This window comes from Struthio camelus, chromosome 2, assembly GCF_040807025.1.
Source record: "Struthio camelus isolate bStrCam1 chromosome 2, bStrCam1.hap1, whole genome shotgun sequence".
NCBI lineage: Eukaryota > Metazoa > Chordata > Aves > Struthioniformes > Struthionidae > Struthio > Struthio camelus.
Window position 1 is genome coordinate 96,244,135 of NC_090943.1, and position 12,133 is coordinate 96,256,267.

General features: G+C 35.9%; 1 protein-coding gene across 3 annotated transcripts in view; it reads right to left on the reverse strand.

Annotated features, from left to right (window-relative positions):
- CDKAL1 (CDK5 regulatory subunit associated protein 1 like 1) overlaps positions 1-12,133 on the reverse strand; it is a 563,996-nt gene that overhangs the window by 22,200 nt on the left and 529,663 nt on the right. For all 3 annotated transcript variants that reach the window (XM_068931681.1, XM_068931679.1, XM_068931680.1), the window contains exons 18-19: positions 2,600-2,685; positions 773-903 (exon numbers count right to left, since the gene is read on the reverse strand). In XM_068931681.1, coding sequence (XP_068787782.1) covers positions 886-903; positions 2,600-2,685 — 104 coding nt within the window. In that variant the 3' untranslated portion in view covers positions 773-885. The remainder of the gene's footprint in view (positions 1-772; positions 904-2,599; positions 2,686-12,133) is intronic.

The following is a 12,133-nucleotide window of genomic DNA, read 5'->3' on the forward strand; positions in this document are numbered from 1 at the left end:
ATTAGCTACTATAAAGTACACAAGTTCTGATCCGTAATGGTCATACCTATTTTGACAACAGCCCTGAGAACAGAGGGTTGTGTGTGTGTGTAACTTTACAGTTGCTTTGAATTAATTGCAACTGCCTATGGGAATATGATCTGTTAAGGCTGTAGAAAAATGCATTATTGATAAGTATGTATACAGCATCTCTAGATTCCTCTGTGCTTTGGTGGATATGAAACTCATTCCTTTATTCCCAGAAAAAAAATGTTAGGACCAAAGCAAGGCTAATGTAACTTAAACCCACAACAGCAGCATTCTCAAACCAACCAGTTCAATGAAGAACATTTGCAGTTAAATAGAAAAAAAAAAATTGAAATGAGTTCGTAAGTACAATTAAAATACCTAAACAGCTTACCCCTTTTTTGATGCCATATGATAGCCATAGGATGTGACAGAAGTAAATAAGTTTCTCATTTCAGTTTATATCATACAGATACTTTAAAAGACACCTTTGGTTTTAGAAGTGTTTGCATTGCATTTCACAGTATCATTCCAGTTTGTTTTTGGATTATAAATGTACACCTGCTCTGTGGCTTTTATCTGCATAACTGTGATGTAACCGAAAGTACTGAAAATTAATTTTTTTTCTGACCAACAGAGAGGGCAAAATGAATTCAAAAATGGAAGCTGCAGTGAAGGTAAGGGGCTCCCCAGTTCCCATGGAGAGGCTGCACTTTTATTGTCTTTAGACTACGTAACATTAGAAGAAATAAAACCTTTTTTTTACCTGAATTCCTCCTTCTGTGGGGGTTGTGAAGTGATAGAAGCCAAACGCTGCTCGGTGTGTTCAGTTGTGAACAATCAAGAATTACTCAGTTCCTCAAATCAAGTTATTCACTGTTAGATTTTTGTAGACCGCTGTCCAAGAGAGAAGAAAAATCCCGGTCAGATATTATTTCAACACTACCTTAAATATATCAGTATGGCAATGGCAGCACAATATGCTTCACTCATAATAGACTCAAAACTTTAAAAAAATTAGAAAGGTGAGTGATATTTTAGCAGACCAAGGAGAGAATCATATATTACTACTAGCAAAGCTTCATATTAGTTTTTCAAAAGTGCAATGATGTTTTTCAGACACTGTATTTGAATTATTCATATTCTTTACAAAAATACAAGCAATGCATCTGCTTACATTACTTACAAAAATACTCAAATTGCAGTAGCTGTATTCATAGGAGAAGAAATGATTACTGAGAAGTTTCATGGCATCAATTTTAAATGTAGGCTATAAATTAACAAGTCCTGGAGGGTCAGTGTGTTCCTGGACCACCAAAGCTTTCTCTAAATTCTTCATGTCATCAGCCCTTGTGTTGAATCAATGTATACGATATATATATGACAGGGAATGGATAAATTACTCCTCCAGGAAGAAATAGCACGTTTTATTTTAATACTAACTTATATTAACCATTTGTCAGTTATGTCAATAGTTTCAGTTTAATTCACTAATAGAATGGCCTACAGTAATTGCTCATGTTTTAATGAGTCTAGATCATCTGTTCCACTATCTCAAAACTTCCAGATGTTTCAGCAATCAGCAAATTAATCACGTACAACTAAATACTATTTTGCAAGCAACAAGTGAATCACCTTATTTCTTCATAAGGCAAAAGATATTTAAAAGGTTGATCTAAATAGCTTAGCTTTACCCTATTAACTTCAGTTTATGCGCATACCATTGGCTTAATATATATATACCTGATTGAACATAAATACAATTTAGTACAATTATTAAAATGGTTAAAAGTACAGTTCTTCATGAACCTGCAATATTATTACAAATAGAAATCCATCTGACTTTCACAGAAAATGCAGGGATTAATTTTAACTCCCAGCTGACAGGAATTAAGATTTGCAGTAATACAAAAAAGCAATGTAGACATTAAATGTGAAGACATGTATAAATGTAGCCATAGTATTGTTTAATTTTTTTTGGAGTGCAGATAAAATACTACTAATAGAATGTTTTAATTTGACATATTTTCTTTAGCAGATGAACAAATCTGATTTATTGCTTCAGCATGTAATGCAAATTATAAAAGCCATATTATGAAGTCTTGAATGTGTCCTGAATGAGCTTTGACTCAGGTTGAACTCCTAATTATGTTAGCATGCCTATCAATGAAGACTAAGTTAAGAATGAGCAGTACTTCAAGATATGGCCTCATCAGTGCCTGAAAACTTGCCTTTGTTTTCTAACCATGCCTAATCTTATTTTTGCCACAGGTCTTGTCTCAAAAATTGGTTGGGAGCTGTATTCAAAAGCATGTTTACAGAAATTCATCTCCCTTTTCATTTGAATACATCTGTAGCTAGACATGCATAGCCAAAATACACACAGTGAATACATTTAGCATTTGTGGAAAAATGCAAAATTGGGTAATGCTGTTAAAAGGAAAAAAAACAATTTGAATGCCTGTAGGACTGTGATTGTACTGTTCACTTGTTTTCAGCATTTTACAGAAATTTTGCTGCAGTGAATGCAGTTAAACTACATTCAGTTACACTGAGTAAAACCTTTTCTAGAGAAACCTTTTCTTGTACTTACCCATTTCTGTTTCTTTTGCCTCCTGCGTTCATTCAAAAACTGTGCCTCCAGGGGAACAATAGTGAAGAACTGGCTGCTCCTCTGACCTGCAAGTAGTAAGTGGCAAAAATAAGCATGATTCAGCCTGGGAGATGGCTGGGAGCCAGGATGGATGTATGCCTGCATCCTCCGTGCGCAACGGGCATCCCATGGCTGGCCAAGTCAGGGTGGAGGAAGGGAGACAGAGAGAGCTCGAGGCTAGGATGCGACCGACTTACTACATACTTCTGACTTCTATACTCAAATAGTACTTGAAAAAAGGATATTTATTAATGAACTGAACAGGATTGGGAATATTTTTAGTTGCTATATTTTCTCAAGCAGATCTTCTATAAACCAGTCATATTTATGCCTAGAATGAGTGTCATGCATTGAAACTCTGATTCACTCAGAAAATTTAGCTTGTCAATCCAAATGGGGCTGGGGAAAAACAGTTTCCATAACCCAATACTTTAGAATAATGTTTACTCACAAACATGTACACAGTTGCAGCATTACTCTTCAAAACCAGCTTACAGGCATTTTTTTGGCGTGTAAATGTAGCTACATATACCACTACACCTTTAATATGTGTAAGCTGGCCATAAATTTCATGTGCGCATAAACAACTACGTTCCATTTAAATTGGCAGGCCAAATTGTTATTCTTACCTTTTCTTTGTGTGATATTGCATAGCCTGTATGATTCATAGAGTCAGCATGGATTATTGTAACTCCTTTTCTGAACAGGAGTTATTTTCTTAAAAAATCTTGTCTGTATTAAACTTGCCATTTTTCTCTGTGTGAGGGATGGTCTCTGTCTTTGGCAAGCTGAAAGGCCTGGTCTGGTTAAGAATTGCTTACCGTTTCAGCTTTTTGGGTAGCACTCTATGTTTGCTTCATTATGCTTAGGGGTTGGAGTGTATATGTTCCTCTACCTCAGAACGTGATGCTAGGCAAATCACTTAAAACAGACTTTTTAATGACATATGCTTTCACGGCATGTCTCTCAAGCAGAAGGCCTCCCTCCTCCTTCTCCAGGTCTATTAAGTACTCCAAGAAGCATAGGCATATGAACGTTTCACTTATTTTTTACCATAGGAAAGGCCAAGGGCTTAGAAACAATGGAATAACAATGACAACAACAGCAACAGCAATAATAGAAACAAACAGGAAAAAATCAGCCTCATGCCAATGCCTGCATGGAAAACTCCAGCTGAATGGATAAAGTCTGGCAGGATTGTAAGCAGCAGAAAACTGAGTCCTACAAATGAGAAGTGTTAAGAAACTTTAAAACAGTCAGTTACCCACATATACTTCCTCTGCCTATATCACATACAGATCTGTATGTATGCACCTTCATATAAATGGGAAAAGAGTGACTTTACGTGTATGTTTTCTTTAGGGCAGTAAGAACACGCTAATTCTGTGTTTGGGGAATCCATATAATCTAGGGGAATTTTGATCAGTATCCGATACACATAAGTTATAAAATTGACTATTCCAAAGAGTTTTTAGTTTCAGTGGTACTGTGGTGATGACAGAGGCAAAAAGTAGAATATAGTTGTCAGGGGTATCATAAAGGTGCGAAAGCCTGGATGCCCAGTCACAATAGTAATTCCTGTTTATAAAGCGTTTTAATGTTAGCATAATTTAGTATAGGAAAATTTCCATCCTTCCTCCTGTCTTGGTTCTGGAGAGGGCCTTTCATCTTCCACTAGAGCAGTGACCCAGGGACTCTAGGCAGGTGCATACCTCTGAATAGGTAGTTTATCTAATTTTTAAGTAAGTGGGTATTTGAGTTTCTTCTTCAATTTCTGTGTATTCATAACAATAGTTTGAAAAATATTCCCATTATTATTTCTTTAGTCACAATATCTACCAAGAAATGGGCTGTCATTTTGAAAGGCATTGTATGAAGAGAAAACAAAAGATCTGCAGTTTGGAGTTGATTTTTTTCTGGTTGAAGAACAGTCATGAATCATTTGAGAGAGCAAAGTGCCATTTTGAGACATTCAGAGATCATTTTAAGAAAACACAGATAAAATAAAGCCATGAACTATAAGCAGAAAGATTCACATCATATATGCAACCCATTTTTTAAAAAAATTTCATTTAATTTTATTTAAAAAAAATGCAGATGTACTTAAAGTGATGAATTGACAATTGCATTTGAAAAAAATAAAGCTAAGAAAAAGTTTTAAAAAAATAGTGTGAATCCCCCACCCTCCCAGAAGAAGAATTGTGGGTTCCAGCCAAACTCTTATTAGGTGCTGTAAAAACTAAGGACTTAAAAAAAAATCATCCTTTAAGCATTCTACTAAATGTATATCTATTAGAATGTAATTTAATTTGAATAAAAATCATGAACAGACTCCCATCTGCCAGTGGTAGTTTTTAACGTTCTTGCATGGGCTATAAAAATTTAAGTGCTTCTCAGGCCCAGGTTGAAGCGACTCCCGCAAATGAGGTAGCAAAAATTCTGTATATTTACTAGTTGCTGCTTCAGTATAATGCAAACAGATCTTTAATGCTTATGTAATAATCTATCATCTAGACAGAGATGTTTATAGATGTTAGTTTAAAGAAGTCACAGTAAGTCTCTCATTTTCATCACCTGCAGAAAGAACACTGCACATTTTAACAGAGATGGCTCTTCAGAGGACAGATCTTCAGACAGGAACTTTAGAAAATCAATTAGCATATCCTAAAATATCAGAACCAGAGAAACCTATTGGTTCAGACAAACATACAATTTATACCAGGAGAATTCGTGGCTATTCCTATTATATGTACTTGTTTTTTTAAGTTGCTCTAACTGCAATCATCAAAGGATTTCTTTAAAGATGTGATTATGAACTCCATCATGAGCTCATTTACATTCCTTCCTAACCCGGTGTTCAGTCAGTATTGCCATGTCCATGTTAGAAGACTATTTACGTGAGTGAGCTGAAACTAAAGTTAGATGAAGGAATATGGTATTTGTTGCACAATTAGCCATGTACATTTCATGGGCCATAGACATCCATCTAGGCATTTTAGAAGTGCCTGTCACTAAGTTTCTAAATAATATCATACACTTACTGTTTTACCCTGTCTCTACAGATGGGTCATGGCTAGTATCTGAGTGACACCTTAGACACAAAGAATTTGAAGCTGCTGTATCAATCATGTGAACTCATTTTATTCTTTAAAGCATATGGAGGCCTTCAGGCCTGTAGTTGCAGTTACCTGTTGGTTGCAAAAGCTATCGACTAAGCTACTGACTGTAGCTAGTAACTATGGGTAAGAAGGGGTTAAAAGCAGAGAGGAGAAAAAGCACTTTCATACAAAGCTGAATTAAAGTGAATAGAAAAGTAAGTTTCATCCTTTGAGTTATTTTGCACTATTTTTATTGCATCTTTGCACTTTGCATAGTTTGGCTTTGGTCAACAGTAAAAATGAAAATATGGAAATACCTATTACTGCTTTATTTCAGATAGCTCGTACCAAAAACTACTCTATAGTTCTCAGTAAAGCCCATTCTTTTCCAAATATATACTTTTGCCCTTGATTGGTGGAGAAAAGATACACACTCAAATCTTTGGCAAAGAAGCAGGACATTTCAACAAATAGATATGCTAAAATAAACCTTTATAGAAAAATTTTCGAAAGAACTCGTATCATTAATCAAATTTTCATTAAAAATGATTGTGCATACATGCATGCATATTTTTTGTTGCTTCTTTACCTATATTTCTCTAATTTGGTTCTGTGACCATTAGGACTATTACTATTGTTCATGGAGTGAAAAACTATGGAGTGAGGCCTGCTATAGCCAGCCCACATAGTTGTGCTGCTCCTCACTTAGCAGGGTCAGGAGTTTGTACATGCACTTTTCCTCTAAATGGTGCAGCCAAACTCCTCCAGTATCTGCTCAGGTACACTTTCCAATGGGCATTTTGACATAATATCACAGCACATTTTGACATATTTTCATAATATTCGTTGAGCAAGTATCAACTATAAGCTAATAGTTGTGCATACTGCAGTTGATAATACAGTTTTTGTTAACGATTATTCAATGCAGTTTCTTCTAGTTTTTAAATAACTGAAATTCTTCAAATCGCATAGTGATACAGCACAGTTTTGAATTTCAAGGGCCACTACAGTGCTGGGTGAGCCATATTTATTAGCTACTAACAGTGAGACTATTACAGGCATCAGAGGCTGCACAAGAAAACCTTAAGCACTGCTTTGATGTTAGGTCTCTGGGCTAAACCCATAACTGCAATGTCAGTAAATTCTTTCTATGTTTGTGGAAATAGTTTCTCAACATTTTTCCCTATTTTTTTTGGACACTCTTCCTGAATTTAAATTTATTTTTCTAACTCAAATATTGTTTTATGTTTGCTTCTTTCTTTCTGATATCCAGATTCCATCTTTCCACAGTGATCATCAGTTTTGTTTCTTTTCCCTAATACTATTTTAGACTAATAGCAAATTCTCATCTGAAGAACTGAGTAGCCAAATTTGGCCAGATAAATAAACCTTATTTTCCAGCTCTCTCCCATTGCTATCCACATATGCTGATGAAATAGTTTTCTAGAACTTAAGAGAGTGAATGAAGATGAGGCAAAATAAAAACAGTAGAAAGATACACTGTAAAGAAGTAAGGAAATTAGCATGTGATAAATTGCAACTTTCCAGTAAAAGGAATTAGCTTCTAACCACTGAAGAACAATCTGATACCTATTTATCAAGTTAAATTGTTTTCTTGTTGCAAAGCACAAACTTAATTATAGAGATCATTTACATATGGATGGCATTTGCCTGAGCAATATTTCTAATGCTGTATGCATAAATATGATTTAATTTCATTTTTTTACCTCTGCTTTCAGAAAATAGCGAAATATAATGCTAGGAAGTATCTCTTGGATCATCAAAATGCAATTCTTTTCTTTTACAGGCAACTATGCCTGTAGCATTTTCCAAGAACTTAACAATCATCATTATTAAATAGCTTAAGTTGTTGGTTTTTTGTCCTTGCTATTTGTATGAGAAAATTGCTCTAGAACTTCACTACCTTTATGACCAGAAAACTTCTCCTTTCCAGCCTAAAATTTCTTCATGGCCAAATTATACCCATTTGTTCTTGTGCCAACATTGTCCGTTAGAGTAAATAGCTCTTTTCCCTGCCTACTGTTTACCACCCTATTGTGTTTTTAGAGAATAATTATTTCCTGTATCAGCTTGTGTTTCTGCTAGACTAAACAAGTAAAAATTTTGCAGCCTTGCACTTAAAATGACTTCTCTCTGATAATCTCAGCAGCTCTTTTCTTTACCTGCTTCATCTTCCACAAACATGACGGAAAAACCTGCATGAGCTTTCTCACGTGCCTTAAACAACAGCACACAGGTAGTTTCCTGTTCTCTGTTAGAAAGACCTTAACTGGTTCATCCTTGGATTGCAGGGTTTTTTCATCGTCGTGTGGCAACTTAATACTTCCACAGTCAGCTAATACGCATACCTAGATCCCTCTCCTCTGTTGTTTGTAACTGATAAGCTCCTAGTTTATAGCAGGTTTTGATTAGTTCCTGAGTGCATGATGCCTCTCCACTGCCAACATGACATGTTTGGGAGATAGCTTAATAGTGTGTTTTTAATGTGCCTTTTCCAAGGGTAACACGTGTTTTGGATAAAGTGATGCCAAAGATAATAGAAAAATAAAAAAAAAGAATAGTATTGGGAGACAAAGGGAAATACTTAGCACATTAAAAGCACTTAGCACAATTTATTAAGGAACAGGAAAATTTCAGAAATGCTTTAGTGTAACATGATGGAACATAATGGTTTAAGTGTGGTATGGTTTGCACAGGACCTTAGGAACTTCTCTTTTTGGGTTGTGTGCTCATGGCTGCTTGTACATGGTATTTCAGATTGCTTGAGGAAAACTTTTCCTGGTTGCATTCGAGTAGGAGCTCCCAAACTCCCCAACAAAATCTTCCAAAGCAGCATGAAAAGAGTATGGGGAAATGTGCAGCCCAGCACCACCTCTTCCCCAGAGAAGCTGTGGAAATGGCTTCAGGATTGCATTTGCTGCCCAAGCAGCTGAATGTTTTTTCCAGTGTATATCTGAAGGTTGGCACATAGCTGGCAGCTACTGCTTCTGCTGCTTGAAGGAAAAAGAGAATGACGGTGACACCTAAAGTAAATTAATTTGGGGAATCTCTGTATTAGACTGCTGTGTAATGGCAGTATTGTTCACAAGTAATCTCCCAGAAATCCTTCCGCTGCAGATCTGTCTTTTTAGTTGTTTTTACTTATTTTTAAAGCTGACATAACAATGAAAGGCTTAAGACTTTTAGCAAATATGTATTTTTAAAGTAGCATTGGATATCTTCTTTACATAACTCTTTCAAAGTAGTTAGGAATATTACATCAATATTTCTAGAGTTGTTCATAATAAAAAAAAAACTTTTGAGACTACCTGGTTGTGAAGATTCCATTTTAAGGGCAGTACAGTTTAAAATGAGGAATACATATCTATGAAGTTTCAAAAGACATTGACTTTCAGAAGCATCTTAACCGTTTTGAATTGCAAGTTAACTAGAAATTTGGAAACTTTAAATCCTTAAGAAAAAAGTCAGTGTTTAAATTTCCTGATTTTGTCATGGATGTCAGGAAATTATAAAATGCTTTTAGTTACATATTTATAGAGAGCAGAAGACTTCTGTATTGTTAAACTTACTAGCAAGAGCTTCACGATTTGTTAGAAAGATGAACAAGGTTTTTCAGGGATATTTTTGAGGGAGAAAGATTAATCTTTTAAAACTCACATGATAGAATTTATTTGGGTTTTTTTGGATCGTAGTTACTTATTTTGTATAAAGATGAGTGCTGGGATTAGAAAATTTATTCAAAAGAGTCATCTGTTAAGGTCTGCAGCTTTATAGAATTCTTGAAAAATATATCTATTTGTCAATTTTAACTGTGATGGCAATCTGCTTATATTCAAGATTTATTAAGTTATTAAAAGGTAGTTTTACTTAGTGTGCCCTCCTGGACTGCTGCAGTAATACCTTCTTTGATGCTGACATGGTTAAGATGAACACATTAACTTTTTTGGTGCATTATTAATAATGTTTTAATTTGTTATATTCTGTTTAGAGAATCCCTTTGGATTTGATAGCTGTGGTCTAACAGCTAGAACACTAAGCAGGTAAGCGCTGGACATTTTTCAATGTTAATATAATGACTTTCATCCAAGGAGGAAGAAGCCTTGACATTTTTTTTTTTAAGCTGAGTTTTGAAGGCCTTGATTTTACAAATAATCCTGAGATCTCTGACTCGAATAAATGTAACACATGCAAATACTGGCTTAGAAAGGTAAATGCGTTGATATTCCTGCCAGAAGAGATTATTTTCCTTGACCATAATTCATTATCTTCTGAGAAATATTTGAGACAAGTTCAGACATAGGAAACCTGCAGGCTTTCACTGCAGCAAGGTGAAACCAGCTGATCATTCTGAGTTGACAAGACTGATTTTAAAGCAATTCTTTCCCTTCTTTCTGTTTTGCTGGTTGTAGTTAGTAGCAGTATCTGTCAAACTGGGACAAAGCTTTGTCATTACTTTCTCCTCTTTGGACAATGATAGACTTACTGTGTTGCTCAAGGAAAGGGATTTGCAAAGAGAAACGTGTCACAGAAATTAAAACATACAGTTGATGGTAATGCTGTACTACTAAATTCAATCTCATAGAGGTGCAAGGCTAATTAAGAAGGCATTAAACTACCCATGATATCAGATATCAGTCATGTTGCTTAATATACTGCTGGAAGGTACACGGAACCAAGGGGCTGACGAAAGCATTGCAAGAACATATATAGAAGAGAAATACAATTGCTGCCTGTAAGGACAGTAGGTTTTCAAGGTAAATTTTAAATATGGTATTCTTGTTTGAACAAAGTTGTTTCACAAGATGTTTTCAAATAGCATGATTTTGTTATTAATACAGTTTCTATATAGAAAACAGTTGTTAAACTTTTTAAAATAGCTTGAGGAGCTTCGGTGAAGAGCAGAGAGTCACCTTCAACAGCTATTTATACAGGAAATTTTTGCATTATTCTCTTAATATATTTTTTTTCCTCTCACACAGTACATTCTGGTGCCATTTTAAAATTAAAACCAATAAAAATTTTCCAAGGTAAGAAAATTTATGTATCTACGAGAATCTTCCCTCCTTCTTAACAAGTTAATCTAAAATAAAAATCAGTTTAGCATCTATATGAACAAGTATCCAGAAAATATTTTCTAGGGAAAACAGAGAGAGATATTTTTCAGATATTTTCTCTCAGTTTATTGTGTTGTATTTTTTTCCACTAGATTTCTTGAAGCTCTGACTCAAGGTGAACTAGATCTATCGTTGCATCAAAGAAGATTTGTTAGTATGGGAATAGACAAAGTCTTTGGTCTTCTCCACATTTTGATACTATTATTTCCATTCTTTACACACTCAAGTTACATAAGTCCTTTAGAGCACCTCAGTAAATATCTCCATTCCCTAAAATCAGGGAGATTAACCTGTTTTAAGAAGTGAAGAGGATTAAATTTTTTCGGTAAAGGGGTGATGGCTGAACATATGATGAAGCATGGAAGAGAAAAAAATCCAGGTTGCACTGTATGTACAACAACAATTTAGAAGGATACTCTAAGGACTATCTAAGTCTAAGGAGTCTAAGTCTAAGGAGTCAAAGTCTAAGGAGTCAGTTTCTCATTACAAAGGGAGCCGTGGCAACTCAAGGACAAGAGCAGCTGCTGCAGGGATGGATGGTTGTGCCTGGGCATGGAGGCTCTTGCGTCGCCTTCACTGCAGCCTTTGGCCCCTGCTGCCCCTGCGCCAGCACCACCTGCTGCTCCTTCGTCCGTTCGGTAAGAGATGGAAGTGGCTTAAAATGATAGCGCTTACCATACGGGGCTATTGGCAATTTGTTCCTATTCCCAATTGGTTGTTTAATATTTACAGCAATTTTATGATTTGGGAAGATTTTCTTGTCTTTTGAGTAACTGCTTAAAATCAGGGGTTTCAGGGCATATATTAGCCTGCGCAGATGACAGTGGAGTGTTGTACGCAATTAGCTATTGACTTGCGGATTAACTAAAGATAGGGCAGGGCGAATATTGTGCACAGTACACATATGTGACTACTGAAATGACATGGCAGGTCACAGATATGCTCCCAGATCCACTGCCCGCGCTTCTCCTCGTCTCCACACGCACAGCTGTGGTGGGGGCGGCTGGTTCACGGGGCAGTTTGGGATCATCCCAGCTGCAACTAGGAAGCAAAGGAAACATTGCACCAGCCGAGAGAGAAATAGCAGTAACGCCGGAGCTACGAGGAGATGCTGCAGCTCATGACCGTTTCGAACACCAGAGGTTACTGTAATTACTAGAAAAACTCAGGAAATGAACAAGCAATTCCTCCCTTAAGTACACTTTCTATAAGAGAGTTGCAAAATGGTGGAGTTGAAAGGG